The sequence below is a fragment of the Scyliorhinus canicula genome, chromosome 1 (assembly GCF_902713615.1).
Source record: "Scyliorhinus canicula chromosome 1, sScyCan1.1, whole genome shotgun sequence".
Lineage (NCBI taxonomy): Eukaryota > Metazoa > Chordata > Chondrichthyes > Carcharhiniformes > Scyliorhinidae > Scyliorhinus > Scyliorhinus canicula.
The window spans coordinates 169,048,929-169,069,231 of NC_052146.1; the positions used below are offsets into that span (position 1 = coordinate 169,048,929).

The 20,303-nt window shown below is 48.7% G+C and overlaps 1 protein-coding gene across 2 annotated transcripts in view; it reads left to right on the forward strand.

The window, feature by feature from the left end:
- pgm3 (phosphoglucomutase 3) overlaps positions 1-20,303 on the forward strand; it is a 121,343-nt gene that overhangs the window by 14,565 nt on the left and 86,475 nt on the right. For both annotated transcript variants that reach the window (XM_038802424.1, XM_038802433.1), the window contains exon 3: positions 14,743-14,927. In XM_038802424.1, coding sequence (XP_038658352.1) covers positions 14,743-14,927 — 185 coding nt within the window. The remainder of the gene's footprint in view (positions 1-14,742; positions 14,928-20,303) is intronic.

Below are 20,303 nucleotides of genomic sequence, written 5' to 3' on the forward strand. Positions count from 1 at the left end.
GAGGTGGTTCACTTTGGAAGGAGTAACAGGAATGCAGAGTACTGGGCTAATGGCAAGATTCTTGGTAGTGTAGATGAACAGAGAGATCTCGGCATCCAGGTACATAAATCCCTGAAAGTTGCCACCCAGGTTAATAGGGCTGTTAAGAAGGCATATGGTGTGCTAGCCTTTATAAGCAGGGGGATTGAGTTTCGGAACCACAAGGTCATGCTGCAGCTGTACATAACTCTGGTGCGGCCGCACCTGGAGTACTGCGTGCAGTTCTGGTCACCACATTATAGGAAGGATGTGGAAGCTTTGGAAAGGGCTCAGAGGAGATTTACTAGGATGTTGCCTGGTATGGAGGGAAGGTCTTACAAAGAAAGGCTCAGGGAATTGAGGTTGTTTTCGTTAGAGAGGAGAAGGCTGAGAGGTGACTTAATAGAGACATATAAGATAGTCAGAGGGTTAGATAGGGTGGACAGTGAGAGTCTTTTTCCTCGGATGGTGATGACCAACACGAGGGGACATAGCTTTAAATTGAGGGGTGATAGATATAGGACAGATGTCAGAGGCAGTTTCTTTACTCAGAGAGTAGTAGGGGTGTGGAACGCCCTGCCTGCAATAGTAGTAGACTCGCCAACTTTAAGGGCATTTAAGTGGTCACTGGATAGACATATGGATGAAAATGGAATAGTGTAGGTCAGATAGGCTTCAGATGGTTTCACAGGTCGGCGCAACATCGAGGGCCGAAGGGCCCGTACTGCGCTGTAGTGTTCTATGTTCTATGCACGTCTTGAGATTTTGAAGCTACCCTGCAGATAAATGCACCACATGGTTCAAACAGGCATCCAACACAATTGTTTCCTCTTTTATGATCCTTGCTTTCTGAACTGATTTAATCATACATTGTCGCAGGTGCATCTGCAATTGGTACATGAACACGGTAGGGAAAGTTAAACAAACTGAACTAATGTGTTTTGTTCTTTATTGCTGCATTTAGAATTTGGGTGCTAACACTCTTGGGTCAATTAGAACCATAGAATTCCTACAGTGCAGAAAGAGGTAATTCGGTTCATCAAGTTTGCCCCGACCCACTCCTTGCTCCTATACCCTAACCCACCTAACCGCTGGACACTTAAGGGCCAATTTTACCACCTAACATGCATATTTTTGGACTGAGAGGAAACTAGAGCATCCGGAGGAAACCCATGCAGACACAGAGAAAGTGCGAACTCCACACAGTCACCAGGAATTGAACCCGGGTCCCTGGTGCAGTGAGGTAGCAGTGCTAGCCACCATGCTGCCCTGCATAATGAATCTTTTCCCTGTTCAGTCTAATCCATTGACAACTAAATTTAAATTGGTGGCATGATTTTAATATCAAAGACTAGAATCCTTGCATGTTAAAATAAACCAAAATTCCCAAAAAAATAATAACAAATGAACGTTAACCCAATAAAACAATAGTACATCTCCAACCGAACATAAAACATATACACTCCCACCCCACCCCCCCCCCCCCCCCCCCCCTGGTTGCTGCCTGCGACTGACCCTCTCCTAACGCTCTGCCAGGAAGTCTAGAACGGCTGCCACCACCTGAAGAACCCTTGCACAGATCCCCTCAAGGCAAATTTCACCTTCTTCCCAATTTAATAAACCCTGCCATGTCGTAATCCAGGATTTCACACTTTGGGATGGGGGGGGGGGCCTCGCATCCTTCCACTGAAGCAGAATCCTTCGCCGGGCTACCAGGGACGCAAAGGCCAGAATACCGGCCTCTTTCGCCTCCTGCACTCCCGGCTTAACCCTGGAATTCACCACCCTTGACACCGTCCTCGCTACGCCCCTCCAGAACTCCTCTAACGCTGGGCATGCCCAGAACATGTGAGTATGGTTTGCTGGACCCCCCCCGAACACCTCGCACATCTATCCTCACTCCCAAAGAACCGGGTCAGCCTTGCACCGGTCATGTGTGCCCTGTGCAGCACCTTAAATTGTATGAGGCTGAGCCTAGCTCAAGAGGAGGAAGAATTTAATCTTCCCAAGGCAGCCGCCCATGTACCCTCATCGATCTCCTCCCCCAGTTCCTCCTCCCACTTAACTTTGAACTCCACCACCAAGGCCTCCTCCTCCTCCTGCATCACCTGATAAATTGCCGAAATCCTACCCTCTCCAACCCACACCCCCGACAGAGCCCTATCCTGAACCCTGCGCGCCGGCCGCAGCGGGAACTCCACCACCTGGCATATAAGAACATAAGAACATAAGAACTAGGAGCAGGAGTAGGCCATCTGGCCCCTCGAGCCTGCTCCGCCATTCAATTAGATCATGGCTGATCTTTTGTGGACTCAGCTCCACTTTCCGGCCCGAACACCATAACCCTTAATCCCTTTATTCTTCAAAAAACTATCTATCTTTACCTTAAAAACATGTAATGAAGGAGCCTCAACTGCTTCACTGGGCAAGGAATTCCATAGATTCACAACCCTTTGGGTGAAGAAGTTCCTCCTAAACTCAGTTCTAAATCTACTTCCCCTTATTTTGAGGCTATGCCCCCCTAGTTCTGCTGTCACCCGCCAGTGGAAACAACCTGCCCGCATCTATCCTATCTATTCCCTTCATAATTTTAAATGTTTCTATAAGATCCCCCCTCATCCTTCTAAATTCCAACGAGTACAGTCCCAATCTACTCAACCTCTCCTCATAATCCAACCCCTTCAGTTCTGGGATTAACCTAGTGAATCTCCTCTGCACACCCTCCAGCGCCAGTACGTCCTTTCTCAAGTAAGGAGACCAAAACTGAACACAATACTCCAGGTGTGGCCGCACTAACACCTTATACAATTGCAACATAACCTCCCTAGTCTTAAACTCCATCCCTCTAGCAATGAAGGACAAAATTCCATTTGCCTTCTTAATCACCTGTTGCACTTGTAAACCAACCTTCTGTGACTCATGCACTAGCACACCCAAGTCTCTCTGAACAGCGGCATGCTTTAATATTTTATCGTTTAAATAATAATCCCGTTATTCCTACCAAAATGGATAACCTCACATTTGTCAACATTGTATTCCATCTGCCAGACCCAAGCCCATTCACTTAACCTATCCAAATCCCTCTGCAGACTTCCAGTATCCTCTGCACTTTTCGCTTTACCACTCATCTTAGTGTCATCTGCAAACTTGGACACATTGCCCTGGTCCCCAACTCCAAATCAATCAATGTAAATTGTGAACAATTGTGGGCCCAACACGGATCCCTGAGGGACACCACTAGCTACTGATTGCCAACCAGAGAAACACCCATTTATCCCAACTCTTTGCTTTCTATTAATTAACCAATCCTCTATCCATGCTACTACTTTACCCTTAATGCCATGCATCTTTATCTTATGCAGCAACCTTTTGTGTGGCACCTTGTCAAAGGCTTTCTGGAAATCCAGATATACCACATCCATCGGCTCCCCGTTATCTACTGCACTGGTAATGTCCTCAAAAAATTCCACTAAATTAGTTAGGCATGACCTGCCCTTTACGAACCCGTGCTGCGCCTGCCCAATGGGACAATTTCTATCCAGATGCCTCGCAATTTCTTCCTTGATGATAGATTCCAGCATCTTCCCTATTACCGAAGTTAAACTCACTGGCCTATAATTTCCTGCTTTCTGCCTACCTCTTTTTTTAAACAGTGGCGTCACGTTTGCTAATTTCCAATCCACCGGGACCACCCCAGAGTCTAGTGAATTTCGGTAAATTATCACTAGTGCATCTGCAATTTCCCTAGCCATCTCTTTTAGCACTCTGGGATGCATTCCATCAGGGCCAGGAGACTTGTCTACCTTTAGCCCCATTAGCTTGCCCATCACTCCCTCCTTAGTGATAACAATCCTCTCAAGGTCCTCACCTGTCATAGCCTCATTTCTATCAGTTGCTGGCATGTTATTTGTGTCTTCCACTGTGAAGACCGACCCAAAAAACCTGTTCAGTTCCTCAGCCATTTCCTCATTTCCCATTATTAAAACTCCCTTCTCATCCTCTAAAGGACCAATATTTACCTTAGCCACTCTTTTTTGTCTTATATATTTGTAAAAACTTTACTGTCTGTTTTTATATTCTGAGCAAGTTTACTCTCATACTCTATCTTACTCTTTATAGCTTTTTTAGTAGCTTTCTGTTGCCCCCTAAAGATTTCCCAGTCCTCTAATCTCCCAGCAATCTTTGCCACTTTATATGCTTTTTCCTTCAATTTGATACTCTCCCTTATTTCCTTAGATATCCACGGTCGATTTTCCCTCTTTCTTCCGTCCTTCCTTTTTGTTGGTATAGACCTTTGCTGAGCACTGTGAAAAATCGCTTGGAAGGTTCTCCACTGTTCCTCAACTGTTCCACCATAAAGTCTTAGCTCCCAGTCTACCTTAGCTAGTTCTTCTCTCATCCCCTTGTAATCTCCTTTGTTTAAACACAAAACACTAGTATTTGATTTTACTTTCTCACCCTCCATCTGTATTTTAAATTCCACCATATTGTGATTGCTCCTTCCGAGAGGATCCCTAACTATGAGATCATGAATCAATCCTGTCTCATTACACAGGACAAGATCTAGGACCGCTTGTTCCCTCGTAGGTTCCATTACATACTGTTCTAGGAAACTATCGCGGATACATTCTATAAACTCCTCCTCACGGTTGCCTTGACCGACCTGGTTAAACCAATCGACATGTAAATTAAAATCCCCCATGATAACTGCTGTACCATTTCTACATGCATCAGTTATTTCTTTGTTTATTGCCTGCCCCACCATCTCGTTACTATTTGGTGGCCGATAGACTACGCCTATCAGTGACTTTTTCGCCTTACTATTCCTGATTTCCACCCAAATGGATTCAACCTTATCCTCCATAGCACCGATGTCATTCCTTACTATTGCCCGGATGTCATCCTTAAATAACAGAGCAACACCACCTCCCTTACCATCCACTCTGTCCTTCCGAATAGTTTGATACCCTCGGATATTTAACTCCCAGTCGTGACCATCCTTAACCATGTTTCAGTAATGGCCACTAAATCATAGTCATTTACGATGATTTGTACCACCAACTCATTTACTTTATTCCGAATACTACGAGCATTCAGGTAAAGTACACTTATGTTGGTTTTTTTACCTCTGTTTTGAATCTTAACATCTCCAGTTTTATTCCTTTTGTTATTACTGGGCCTATTCACTGTGCTCCCCTCAGTCACTGTACCTTGTACTGTCGCCCTTATGGATTTCTGACTATGTCTTCTCTGCCTTGCACTTTTCCCCTTACTTCCTTTTGTTTCTGTCCCTGTTTTACTACCTTCCAACTTCCAGCATTGGTTCCCATCCCCCTGCCACATTAGTTTAAACCCTCCCCAACAGTTCCTGTTGACAGACATCGGTTCCAGTCCTGCCCAAGTGCAGACCGTCCGGTTTGTACTGGTCCCACCTCCCCCAGAACCGGTCCCAATGCCCCAGGAATTTGAATGCCTCCCTCTTGCACCATCTCTCGAGCCACACATTCATCCTATCTATCCTGACATTCCTACTCTGACTAGCTCGTGGCACTGGTAGCAATCCTGAGATTACTACCTTTGAGGTCCTACTTTTTAGTTTAACTCCTAACTCCCTGAATTCCGCTTGTAGGCCTCATCCCGTTTTTTACCTATATTGTTGGTGCCTATGTGCACCACGACAGCTGGCTGTTCACCCCCCCCCCCCCCCCCCCCCCCCCAGAATGTCCTGCAGCCGCTCCGAGACATCCTTGACCCTTGCACCAGGGATGCAACATACCATCCTGGAGTCTCGATTGCGTTCACAGAACCTCCTGTCTATTCCCCTTACGATCGAGTCCCCTATCACTATAGCCCTGCCGTTTTTCTTCCTTCCCTGCTGTGCAGCAGAGCCAGCCACGGTGCCATGAACCTGGCTGCTGCTGCCTTCCCCTGGTGAGCCATCTTCCTCAACAGTATCCAAAGCGGTATATCTGTTTTGCAGGGAGATGACCGCAGGGGACACCTGCACTGCCTTCCTACTCTTGCTCTTTCTTTTGGTCACCCATTTTCTATCTCCCTCAGTAACCTTCACCTGCGGTGTGACCAACTCGCTAAACGTGCTATCCACGACCTCCTCAGCATCGCGGATGCTCCAAAGTGAGTCCATCTGCAGCTCCAGAGCCGTCACGCGGTCTAACAAGAGTTTCAGTCCTCCACTCTGTATGAGTCTCACTGACACCTAACGAATGCCCAACTTGCATATATCTGAAGATATTTCGGGGGGGGAACCTGAATTTCTCCTCCAGTTCCCTAAGGCTCACAAACTTCCCATTGATGAACAGGTCCCCAATCCTCCTAATACTTGCCCTGTACCAGCTCCGGAACCCCCCATCCCTTTTCCCCAGGACAAACTGATGGTTCTCTCGTATTGGGGACCACACCGAGGCCCCCACCTTCCCCCTGTGATGTCTACACTGCCCCCAGATTTTGAGGATCGCCGCCACCACCGGGCTCGTAGTGTACCTCATCGGAGGGAGCGGCAGCGGTGCCGTCACTAGCGCCCCCAGGCTCGTGCCCACACAGGACGCCATCTCCTCCTTCTTCCATGCTGCCCCCTCCCCCTCCATTACCCACTTGCATACCGTCGCCACGTTGGCAGCCCAGTAATAGTTAGGCAACACCCCCCCCCCCCCCCAATCTCTGCTCCGCTCCAGAAACACCCTTCTCACCCTCGGGGTCTTCTTAGCCCACACGAACCCCATAATACTCCTGTTAATCCGCTTAAAAAAGGCCTTGGGGATCAGGATGGGGAGGCACTGAAACAAAAACAGAAGCCTCGGGAGCACCGTCATTTTAATGGACTGCACCCTACCCGCCAGGGAGAGCGGCAGCGTATCCCACCTTTTAAACTCCTCCATTTGCTCCACCAGCCTTGTTAAGTTGAGCTTATGCAGGCCCCCCAGCTTCTAACCACCTGCACCCCCAGGTATCTAAAACTCCTCTCTGCCCTTTTTAGTGGGAGCTCACCAATCCCCCTCTCCTGGTCTCCCGGCTGCACCACGAACAGCTCACACTTCCCCATATTAAGCTTATACCCGGAGAAATCCCCAAACTCCCTGAGGATCCTCAACACCTCCGGCATTCCCTCCACCGGGTCCGCCACATACAATAACAGATCGTCTGCATACAATGATACCTGGTGGTGTCCCCCCCCCCACCAACCCCCTCCAATTCCTTGACTCCCTCAAAGCCATGGCCGGGGGCTCAATCGCCAGCGCAAAGAGCAGGGGGGAACAAAGGACACCCCTGCCTCGTTCCTCAGTATAGCCGGAAATATTCCGACGTCCTCCTGTTCGTGGCCACACACTCCACCGGGGCCTCGTACAGCAGTCTCACCCAGCTGACGAACCCCTCCCCAAACCTCCTCAACACCTCCCACTGGTACCCCCACTCCACCCTATCGAAGGCCTTCTCCGCGACCATAGCTACCACTACCTCCGCCTCCCCTTCCACCGCCGGCATCAGAATTACATTCAGGAGCGTACGTTGGTATTCATCTGCCTCCCTTTCACAAAACCCGTCTGATCCTCGTGTATAACCCCCGGGACACAGTCCTCAATCCTCATGGCCAGTATCTTTGCCAGCAGTTTCGCATCCACATTGTGAAGTGAAATTGGCCTATACGACCCGCACTGTAAAGGGTCCTTGTCCTGCTTCAAAATCAGAGAGATCAGCGCCCTAGACATCGTCGGGGGCAGGACCCCACCCCTCGGCAATCCTTGGGAACCGTAGCCGGTCCAAAAATCCCCCACCCCCCCCTCCGATGGGGACTCAGACCGATACAGTCCCTCATAGAAGTCCCTGAAGACCCGGTTGATGATACCCACCGCACTTCGCACCGTGCTCCCCCCTCCTTCCCTCACTCCCCCAATCTCCCTCGCTGCCTCCCGCTTCCGAAGCTGGTGTGCCAACATCCGGCTGGCCTTCTCGCCATACTCATACACCGCCCCTTGCGCCTTTCTCCACTGCACCTCCGCCTTCCTGGAGGTCAACAAGTCAAACTCGGCCTGGAGGCTACGCCGCTCCTTAAGTAATCACTCCTCAGGGGCCTCTGAGTACCTCCCATCTACCCGTACCATCTCCCCCACTAGCCTCTCCCTCTCCTCTCCTTTCCTCCTTTGAGGCCCTGATGGAAATCAGCTCTCCCCTGACCACTGCCTTCAACGCCTCCCAAACCATCCCTACTTGCACCTCCCCGTTATCATTGGCTTCCAGGTATCTCTCTCTACACCCCCGGACCCGCCCGCTAACCTCTTCGTCCGCCAACAGCCCCACCTCCAAGCGCCACAGCGGGCGCTGGTCCCTCTCCTCCCCCAGCACGAGGTCCACCCAATGTGGGGCATGGTCAGAGATGACTATCGCCGAGTACTCCGTGTCCTCTACCCTCGGGATCAGCGCCCGGCTCATTACAAAAAAGTCAATCTGAGAGTAGGCCTTATGAACATGGGAAAAGAATGAGAATTCCCTGGCCCCCGGCCGCGCAAACCTCCACGAATCCACCCCCTCCATCTGGTCCATAATCTCTCTCAGCACCTTGGCCGCCACCGGCCTCCTACCCGTCTTAGACCTAGAGCGACACACGGGCCCGTTTGACCGGTCCGTTCAGGCCTCTTAAGTTCCAAGTTATCAGCCGGATCAGGGGGCTGCCCGCCCCCCTCCCCGGTCGACTAGCCATAGCCCTTCCTAGGCCAGCCACGTGCCCACACCCCCTGCACTTCCCGTTTCCCCCCCAACGGCAGAACCCGCCCCGACCTCCTCTACAGACAGCTCCCTCTTGCCCATTCCTGCAGCAACCCGGGTGGCCCCATAGCTGCATTGCACTCCCTTGAGTCAGCGACTCCTGCTGACCCCGGCTACTCCCGCCGGTCCGTCGACCCCCCCCCCCCCCCAGTGTGGGAATCTCCCCTCCCCCCTCCTGTCCATCAACGGGCTCTCCCTGTCCCCCCAACCCCACCCTTCCACTCAGCGCGGGGAAAAAAGTCCTCGCTTCCAGCACCAGCCCCGCCCATTTCCATCCGTAGCGCGGGAAAAAGCCCGCGCTTTCCGCCGGTCCGACCCCGCTCCCTCTGGCATAGCTTCCCTTCTAGGCCCAGGACCCACAGTCGAGCCGGCTGCAACATGCCGAACTTCACCCCTCTCCGGTACAGCACCGCCTTAGCCCAGTTGTACCCGGCCCTCCTCTTGGCCACCTCCGCACTCCAGTCCTGATAAATCCGGATCTCTGCGTTCTCCCACCTGCTGCTCTGCTCCTTGCTGGCCCACCTTAGCACACATTGTCTGTCCGCAAACCGATGGAACTGCACCAGCACCGCCCGCGGCTGCTCACTGGGCTTGGGCCTCCTCATCAACACTCGATGGGCCCACTCCAGCTCCAGGGGCCCCTGGAAGGACCCGGCGCCCATCAATGTATTCAGCATGGTGACCACGTGGGCACCCACATCCGATCCTTCCAGCCCCTCCGGGAGACCCAGAATCCGCAGATTCTTTCTCCTCGACCAGTTCTCCAGGTCCTTGCGCTTCGCCTGCCATTTCTTATGGAGCGCCTCGTGCCAGGCCCAAGATCTCGTCGTCGTTCTCCGAGACCTTTTGTCGGACCTCTCTGATCGCCGCCCCTTGGGCCGTCTGGGTCTCAAGCAGCCTGTCAATTGACGCCTTCATCGGCTCTTGCAGCTCTGACTTCAGCTCCGTGAAGCAGCGCTGGAGAAACTCCTGCTGCTCCTGTGACCACTGCTCCCACGCTGCCTGGTCTCCACCTGCTGCCACCTTGGTCTTCCTGCCTCGCACCTTTCTCTGCCCCAACTCCACTTTTTGCACCGCTCCACTCCTGGTCCAATCCATACAGTGCTGGGGGGATAATGTTGTTCCCTTCCCACACTGGGAATTGTTGAAAAAGTGCCCAAAAGTCCGTTTCTAGCGGGAGCTGCCGAATGTGCGACTTCGCTCCTCATAGCCGCAACCAGAAGTCTTGGTTGGGAAGAGTTGAGCACTTGTGGATTTGATAGGCTTCAGTCTGAAAGAAAGATAGAAAATTCTGGAACTACTCAGGCCTGGCAGCATCTGTGTAGAGAATTTAGAATTAGAACAGCACAGAACAGGCCCTTCGGCCCTCGATGTTGTGCCGAGCAATGATCACCCTACTCAAACTCGCGTATCCACCCTATACCCGTAACCCAACAACTCCCCCTTAACCTTACTTTTTAGGACACTACGGGCAATTTATCATGGCCAATCCACCTAACCCGCACATCTTTGGACTGTGGGAGGAAACCGGAGCACCCGGAGGAAACCCACGCACACACGGGAAGGACGTGCAGACTCCGCACAGACAGTGACCCAGCCGGGAACCGAACCTGGGACCCTGGAGCTGTGAAGCATTGATGCTAACCACTATGCTACCATGCTGCCCTCAGAATGTTTCTGGTCAATGAATTTTTGATGAAAGACCATTTATCTGACCTTGCTTGGTTGTCAGCAGTTTTACAGATATAAATCAATTGTACTTTGGGGTTGTCATTAGGATTCTGGAAAAGCACAAAGGTGGATGCCTTCATCCAGCATTTGAGTAATTGCTCAGTTTCTCACTATTATCTTTATCATCTCTGCTCAACTGTTATTTGTTTTCTTTGAATTGCAAGTGCCCACCAGTTGCCATGTTATTAAACTACAGAAGGATCAAAAACTTCAATGTATGTTCATTATAGTTGAGTTTTAGTAGGAATTGCTGAATAGCAAATTAGACAGGGATCAGTGTTCCATCCCTAAAAATAAGATAAACTTGCATTTATATATGGCCTTTCAAGACCATCAGATTATTGAAAGCACTTTCTAGCTAGTGAAGTACTTTTCAGTATACAGTAGTCACTTATAAGAAAGGAAAAAAATGGTAGACAATGACACCCACATCCCATAAAAAAAGTTTAAAAAAATAAATAATGTGATCATGGTCAGATAATCTGTTTCTGCGATGTTGATTCAAAAACAAATATTGACACCCCCCCCCCACCCCCAAACACCCCCCAGATTCCCTTAAATAGTACCATGGAGCCTTATGAAAGTGCCTGAGAGGAAAGAAGGATTAAAAAAAAATTTAAAACTTAAGAGTACTCAATTCTTTTTTTGTCCAATTTAAGGGGCAATTTAGTGTGGCTGATTAACCTACCCTGCACATGTTTGGGTTGTGGGGGTGTGACCCACGCAGACATGAACAGAATGGGAAAACTCCACACGGACAGTGATCAGGGGCTGAGATCCAACCTGGGTCCTCGCTGTCCTGAGGCAGCAGTGCGAACCACTGCGTCACCCCAAAATTTGCCTCCTTAACCACTGTGTTGGGACTCCTTATTTTACCTTCTAATATGAGTCGATAGTCCGGTTGATTGGAGGTGTCAAAAATACAACTTTATTGCTAATTATTCATTTGAATACACTTGAATAAGAACTGAATCAAAACTTAGAAACAAAATACCAAACGAAACATAAAAAGGTCGAACACATGGCAAAAAGTCATAAAACATAAGGAAATCACATAACATAAAAAAACAGATAGATGAATCAAGAATTCGGGAACAAAGACCTCGACCATAAGGTCCTACTTCCAAGGGAATTCTTGGGTGAAATTCTCCGCTCCCTTGAAAAATCGGGAAGGACGTTGTGAATTCGGCCGAGTTTCACGATGGCCTCGGAGGCCGCTCCTCTCACCTTATTCACCCCCACCCGGGGGGCTAGGAGCGGCGCTCCGTAACTCTCGGCTCCAACCTGCGCATGCGCGGCTGACGTCACGACGGCTGATGGCTCAAACCCGCGCATGCGCGGTTGCCGTCTTCCCCTCCGCTGCCCCGCAAGACTTGGCGGCTTGATCTTGCGGGGCGGCGGAGGGGGAAGAGTGCGTCCCTTTGAGACGCTGGCCCGACGATCGGTGGGCACCGATCGCGGGCCAGTCCCTTCCTGAGCACGGTCGTGGTTCTCACTCCCCTCTCCGCCCCCCACAAGCTTCAATCCAGCTTTTGGCGTCATGTTCATAACGGCAGCGACCAGGTGAGGTTGCCGCTGTCGTGAACCGGTCGCGAACGGCAGGCCGCTCGGCCCAATCGGGCCGGAGAATCGCCGGTCGCTGTGAAAAACGGCGAGCGCCGATTCTTCCGAGCGGGGGGGTGCCAGGGGGGTGTGTCGTGAGTCGCCCGGCCCTCCCGCGATTCTCCCACCCGGCGTGGGAGCGAAGAATTTCGCCCCTTATCTCTGGTTTAACCCTTCATTGACCCTCATTGGTTTCTAATTCTCAGTTGAAACCTCCTGGTTTGTTCAAATGAATGTCTGTTAATTAGAGGATGATTTATTAATCACACATTGGACATTACTTAAAATTGACTGTTGCCAATCAAAACTAGCCCAGTGCCTCTGTGCAGTGTCTTAGGAAATTTCTGAATACGTTTCTCACACTTTCCATGTTACATAGCACGGCCCGGAGATCTTGCTATAACTGGTTAGTTGATACATTCTTAGTGCTAAATACACTGGAATACAATGGCTAATTCATTATGTGAAACAATGACTGGATTCTGGCAGTCAAGACACTTTTAAAATCATTTTTACCTCGCAACTACATACATTTAACTAGCACCTAAAATGATGACTCTGTTACACTGTATCTTCCTGCCCTACAAAGGATTGGTTGTACGTGCACACCAAGGTCCCTTTGATCCTGATGTTTCCCATGGTTCTGCCGTTCATCATGTATTCATTGCCTTGTTTGTCCTGCCCAAGTGCATCACCTCACACTTATCAGGATTGAATTCCATTTGACACTGATCAGCCAATCTGACCAGCCCGTCTATATCCTCCTGTAATCTAATATCCTCCTCCCATATCATCCACAAACTTACTGAGCAATCCTCCTACATTCATATATAATTAATTTATGTAAACAACAAACAGCATGGGTCCCAACACTGATTCCTGCGGGACCCCACTGGACACAGACCTTCTGTCAGAAAAACACCCCTCCACATCACCCTCTGCTTCCTGTATTCTTTTTTCCAAATTTCCTTGGATCCCATGGACTCTTACCTTTGCTATCAGTCTCCCATGTGGGACCTTATCAAAAAGCTTGCTGAAATCCAAGTAGACTACGTCAAATACATTTCCCTCATTTACACACCTGGTCACCTCTAGTTGGTCAGACCTGACCTCCATCAACAAAACCATGCTGACTGTTCTTGATTACTCCCTGCCTCTCCAAATGCAGATTAATTCTGTGACTCAGCATTGCTTCTATTAGTTCCCCCACCACTGAGGTTAGACTGTATGACCTGTAGTTTCCTGGTTTATCCCTTCCACTCTTTTTGAATAATGGTACCATATTGGTTTTCTCCAGTCCTCTGGCACCTCTCCTGTGGCCAGGGCGGAATTGAAAATTATTGTGCCACGCCCCTGCTATTTCCTCCCTTGCCTTGCTCAACAGCCTGGGATACGTTTCATCAGGCACGAGAAACTTGTCTACTTTTAACCATGACAGACCACTCAGCACTTCCTCCCAGTCGATGTTAATTACTTTAATTTTATCACAGTTTATCTCCCTGATTTCTATAATCACACCGGCCCTTACAGTAGTGAACACCGACACAAAGTATTCATTTAGAACCCTACCTACGTCCTCCTGGTCCACATACAAATTACCACTGTGGTCCTTAATGGGGCCCTACTTTTTCCCCAGTTATCCTTTTGCCCTTATTGTACTTGTAAAATAATTAAGGATTTTCCTTTATTTTACCTGCCAGTATCCTTTCATGTCTCATATTTTTTGCTTTCCTAATTTCAATTTTAATTTCCCTCTTGCACATTCGATATACCTCTAGGGCTTCTGCTGTTTTGAGCCCTTGATATTTGCCATGAGTTTACCTTTTTCTCCTTCTCCAATGCTGTAGATCCCTCTATCCAGGGTTCACTGGATTTGTTGGTCCTAATGTTTTGCTTGATTGGAACATGTTGGCCCTGTACTCTTCCTATTTCCTTCTTGAACGTGCCCCACTTACTGTTTCTTCAACACCACATTTGTGACTAGCCTGCTTCCTGGCTCACAGCATTCTGACTACTGAATGTATCAATTGCGAAGAACATCCTGTTCCTTATGCTTTCCCGTTCCTTTCTTTCTCTTGGTTGCTGGCCAGACATGGTTTACGAAGTACATGCCAGTTTAATTTTACTTGTGCAAAAACAATACATTCATTTTCTGTCCGTGTGGAGTTTGCACATTCTCCCCGTGTCTGCGTGGGTTTCGCCCCCACAACCCAAAGATGTGCAGAGTAGGTGGATTGGCCACGCTAAATTGCCCCTTAATTGGAAAAAATAATTGGGTAATCTAAATTTATAAAAAAAAACAATACATTCATTTTAATAGCATCCTACCATTTTGTGACGCTTGACAATAACTTCCTTGGCATTGACAGATGCTAAGTATTCGTTTAGTACCTCAGCCATGCCTTCCACCTCCATGCATAAATCCAGTTTTTGGTCCATATTTCACCCATTTTTTTTAACCATGTTTTTGCCTTAGTAATAGGTGTGTATCAGCAATGAGTTGGGTTCCAGTGCACATCGAGAGACAATTGACCACAGTTTAAGATAGTCTATAAAGGCATCTAGGGTCTTTGCATACAGAGTGCTATCTTAAATTATTATTATCCATTACAGGAAGACAATGGAGTGAAATTGGTAGATCCCCTTGGAGAAATGCTTGCGCCTGCATGGGAGGCATATGCCACACAGTTAGCAAATGCAGAAGAACAGGATCTGAAATCTGCCTTAACCAATATCCTTGTCAACGAGCCCATGAACCTGCAGGAAATAGCTCGGATTGTTCTTGGTAGAGATACACGGTATGTGTTGTGGTTTTAAAATTTGGATGTAACTCAAAATCTAAAGAGCCTAATTTATTTCCTTGTTTTCGGGATGGGAAGAAAGTCCTGCTCAGTAAATTGTTTTCAGTTTATTTTGTTGTTTGTATATCAAACGTAGAATCATAGAATCCCTACACTGCAGAAGGAGGCCCTTCGACCCATCGAGTCTGCACTGACCCTTTGAAAGACCACCCTACCGAGGCCCAATGATCTGCCTCATTCCTATAACCCCATCCTAAGGGGCTATTTAGCCTGGCCAATCCACCTAAACTATACATCTTTGGACTGTGGGAGGAAACCGGAGCAGCCGGAGGAAATCCACACTGATACGGGGAGAATGTGCAAAATCCACACGGTCATCCAAAATCAGTATCGAACCTGGGTTCCTGGCGCTGCTGGGTCCCTGACACTGTGCCAATGTGCTGCCCCATGCCAAAAAAATGCCAGTAATTTTATCTTGATATGCAGAAGGATTCTTGTATCTTTCTCAAGTGTAAGGGCAGAGATGGGAGTTAGTACAAAGATGTGGGAGATCAGGGAGCTTTCTAACGTCCCTGACGACTATGTCTGTGAGAGGTTTGACCAGCTGCATCTCCTCACACACTACGTAGTTCGGTTTGAGCAACAGCTGGATTCATTGCAGAGCATACGGGGGGGGGAAAGAGAAAGAGAAGAGTGTGATAGACACTTGCTTCAGGGAGATGGTCGCATCACAGCTTCAGACAGGTAGATGGGTGAGTGGCAGGAGAGGCAGGCAGGCAGGTATGTCAGGAGTCTCCTGTGGCTAATCCCCCCTCAAACAGGTATACTGTTGCGTCAAGGGCGTTGGGGGGGGGGGGGGAAATAGCCTCTTGGGAGACGATACCAGCAGCAGCCAGTCCTGTGGCACCACAACTGATTCTGCTGTAGAGCAGGGTTGGGCCAAGTCCAAGTGAATGATAGTAGAACATAGAACAGTACAGCACAGAACAGGCCCTTCGGCCCTCGATGTTGTGCCGAGCAATGATCACCCTACTCAAACCCACGTATCCACCCTATACCCGTAACCCAACAATCCCCCCATTAACCTTACACTACGGGCAATTTAGCATGGCCAATCCACCTAACCCGCACATCTTTGGACTGGGAGGAAACCGGAGCACCCGGAGGAAACCCACGCACACACGGGTAGGACGTGCAAACTCCACACAGACAGTGACCCAGCCGGGAATCGAACCTGGGACCCTGGAGCTGTGAAGCATTTATGCTAACCACCATGCTACCGTGCTGCCCCCAAAGTAGTAGGAGACTTGATAGTCAGGGTCACAAATAGGCGTTTCTGTGGCTGCAAACGGTACTCTAGGATGGTGTAATGCCTACCTGGTGCCAGGGTCCTGGATATCTCTAAACAACTACAGGGCATCCTGAAAAATGAGGGTAAACAGACAGATATCATTGTCCACATTGATGACATAGGCAGGAAGAGGTCCTGTAAAGACAATTCAAGGACTTGGGTCAGCAACTAAAATGCAGGATCTCTAGGGTAGTAATCTCCAATGCCACGTGCTAGTGAGGCTTGGAACAGGGAGATAGTACAATTGAACATGTGGCTAAAGACCTGGTGTAGGAGGGCGTGCTTTAGACATGTGGATCACTGGGATGTCTTCTGGGGAAGGTGGGACTTGTACAAAAAGGACGGGTTGCACTTGAACTGGTGGGGCACCAATATCCTGGGCGGGAGGATTGTGAGTGCTGTTCGGGAGGGCTTAAACTAGTGTGGCGGAGGATGGGAACCGGAACAACGGGCCAGAAAGTGTAAAGACTGGGGAAAAAAGTGAGACTGAGATAAACATGTGCCGAATAACAGCAGGCAGAGGGAAGCCGCAGGGCACAGTGGGACTGTAGGTCTTGAGTCCGTTTGCTTCAATACAAGAAGTATAGCAGGTAAAACACATAGAACATAGAACAGTACAGCACAGAACAGGCCCTTCGGCCCTCGATGTTGTGCCGAGCAATGATCACCCTACTTAAACCCACGTAACCCATATACCCGTAACCCAACAATCCCCCCATTAACCTTACACTACGGGCAATTCAGCATGGCCAATCCACCTAACCCGCACATCTTTGGACTGTGGGAGGAAACCGGAGCACCCGGAGAAAACCCACGCACACACGGGGAGGACGTGCAGACTCCACACAGACAGTGACCCAGCTGGGAACCGAACCTGGGACCCTGGAGCTGTGAAGCATTGATGCTAACCACCATGCTACCGTGCTGCCCCAAATGAACTGAGAACCTAGATTTCTGCATGGAACTATGATGTAATTACTAATCACTGTGCTACCGTGCCGCCCCTGGACAAGTTGACAAGGTAGACAAATCCCTGGGGTCGGTTGGCATCTATCCCAGGTTACTGCGGGAGGCAAGGGGAGAAATAGCAGGGACCTGAGCAGATATCTTCATGTCTTTGACCAAGGACGAGTTTCCAGAGGACTGGAGAATAGACAATGCTATTCCCTTGTTTAAGAAAGGAAACCGGGACCATCCAGCAAATGTTTGGCTGGTGAGCCTGACACCAGTGGTCGGGAAGCTTTTGGAAAAGACACTTGAGGGAAAGGATCTATGTACATTTGGAGCAAAGTGGACTAGTTAGTAACAGACAGCATGGTTTTGTACGGGGAAGGTCATGTCTCACCAACTTGATTGAGATTTTTGAAGAAGTGACAAAGAAAATTGATGAGGGAAGGGCTGTGGGTGTAGCTTAATCAAAAGGAAAAAGGAAGCGTACGATATGTAAGGTTTTGACAAGGTCCCACATGGGCAGACTAGTATAAAAAGTAAAATCACATGGGATTCTGGGTGGGCTGGCTAGATGAATACAGAACTGGCTTGGTTTTAGAAGACAGAGTAGTGGTGGAAGGGTGTTTTTCAAAATGGAGATTTGTAGCTAGCAATGTTCCATAGGGATCAGTGCTGGGACCTCTGTTGTTTGTAGTAGATATAAATGATCTGGAGGAAAATGTGGGTAGTCTGATTGGTAAGTTTGTGGATGACACGAAGATTAGCAGAGTTGCTGATAGTGCTGATGATTGTCAGAGACACAGCACGATATAGATAGATTGGAGACCTGGTCACAGAAATGGCAGATGGAATTTAATCCGGACATATGCGAGGTGATGCATTTTGGAGGATCAAATCTAGGTATGAATATTGTAAATGGCAGGACCCTTAGGAACATTAACATACAGAGGGATCTGTGCGCGCAGGTCCACAGCTCCCTAAAAGTGGCAACACAGGTAGCCAAGGTTATTTCAGAAGGCATATGACACACTTGCCTTCATCAGCCGGGGTATTGAGTACAAGAGTTGGGAAATCATTTTGCAGGTATATAAAACCTTGGTCAGGCCGCATTTGGAGTATTGCGTGCAGTTCTGGTCACCACATTGTCAGAAGGACGTGGAAGCTTTAGAGAGTTTAAACTAAGAGATAAAACACTGTCTATACTAGTGCATTGCCCGACTGAGTTTTTATATAAATTGGTATAGAAGCTTTTAATGGTCTATTAATATCCTCTGTCTTAATCATCCTATTACCCTTGGAAACTTGCACAGAGGCCTTGTGTCCATCTCTTTTGTAGTAAGGAAAGCCAAGTCCCTACTCTGTTTATTTCCAAATTATTATGAGGCCCTGGGCACTTTCGCACTCGCTTGTTATGAGACCCTGGGCGCACTCGCTCTCGCACTCGCTCTCGCACTCGCTCTCGCTCTCGCACTCGCTCTCGCACTCGCTCTCGCACTCGCTCTCGCACTCGCACTCGCTCTCGCACTCGCTCTCTCTCAGCTCTGCCCATCCCCACAAACCAAGTTTCTCCCCTGTGGTGGCCAGATTTGAATCCATTATCGTTATCTTGGCAGGCTGATTTTCCCACACCTGTTTATACAAAAGAAGAGCAATGCCAATCATATATAACTAACCTTCCATTGATGGACAAATAGGCCATCAGACTCTAATGGACTAATGCCTGATCAAAAACATTTGTCCCGAATGACAGTGGATCTTGAGCTGAACCGGGTGACCTGTTGTATTCCCACTACTGAGGTTAAGTCTGAGTAGGACAAGGTAATTTAGGCTTATCCCTCTGACTGTACTGCTGACAGGCTTTTTCCTCCGTCCATTTAACTCTTAAATTGGCTGCTACATCTTGTATCCCATTTCTGGACCCAATCATGACAACCACCCTATTAATAGTCTTGACATGTTCAGGGATCTGTGGGCAAGCACACCAAAATCCCTCTGCTCTTCTGAACTTTCTATTGTCCTGACATTAATTGAATACCCACTTGTTGTGTTACTCCTTCCAATATGCATCACCGTGCACTTTTCAGGGTTAAATTCCACCTGCCACTGATCTGCCCATCTGACCTGACTATATCTTCCTGCAACCTAAACTTATCGAACCTGGGATTCCTATACTGCAGGATATGGCCCTTCGACCCATCATGTCTGCACTGCCCTTACCTAGGCCTACTCCGCCGCCCTACCCCTGTAACTCCACCTAACCTGCACATCTTTGGACTTTTGGAGGAACTCCGAGCACCTGGAGGAAATAAACGTTTCCTCACTACCACCTTCCCCACTATTAACCACCCTGCTAATCTTAGTGTCATCCCCAAACTTACTTATAATCCCCCCCCCCCCTCTCTCTCTCTCTCTCTCTCTCTCTCTCTCTCTCCACCCCCGAAACATTATCATCCCTTTAATAGGGCTATACCTACAAACCGTCCATGATTACACCAAGGAGTCTTTTAACCCAAAAGAGAGGAGACAGAATATGCCATGGAAAGGATGAGCACAGCATTTTATTTCTCCTTTACAACCCTTCTTATTGAGACTTAATCCACACACCCACCTCCAAGCAGTGGTTAGCACTGCTGCCTCACAGCACCGAGGACCCGGGTTACATCATGGCCCCTGATCACTGTCCGTGTGGAGTTTGCACATTCTCCCTGTGTCTGCGTGGGTCTCACCCCCACAACCCAAAAATGTGTAGGGCAGGTGGATTGGCCACGCAAAATTACCCCTTAATTAGATAAAAAAAAGAATTGGGTACTCTAAATTTGAAAAAAAAAAGATCAGCGCAAAGGAGACCATAAAACACATTCCTCTATTGTAAGTGTACAGATGAAAAGAAAGGAAGAAGGATATTCTTCACACGGCTGTAGTGTCATGCAACCAGCACCGCATTTTCCTTAACGAGAAGGAGAACGATGAAGGTCCCTGCTGTTGTGCTCAATTGCTAAATCATCCCTGTCAGAATGAAAAATACACAGAATCAGGAAGGAGTTATGATGACATGGGATAGATTCTGAATT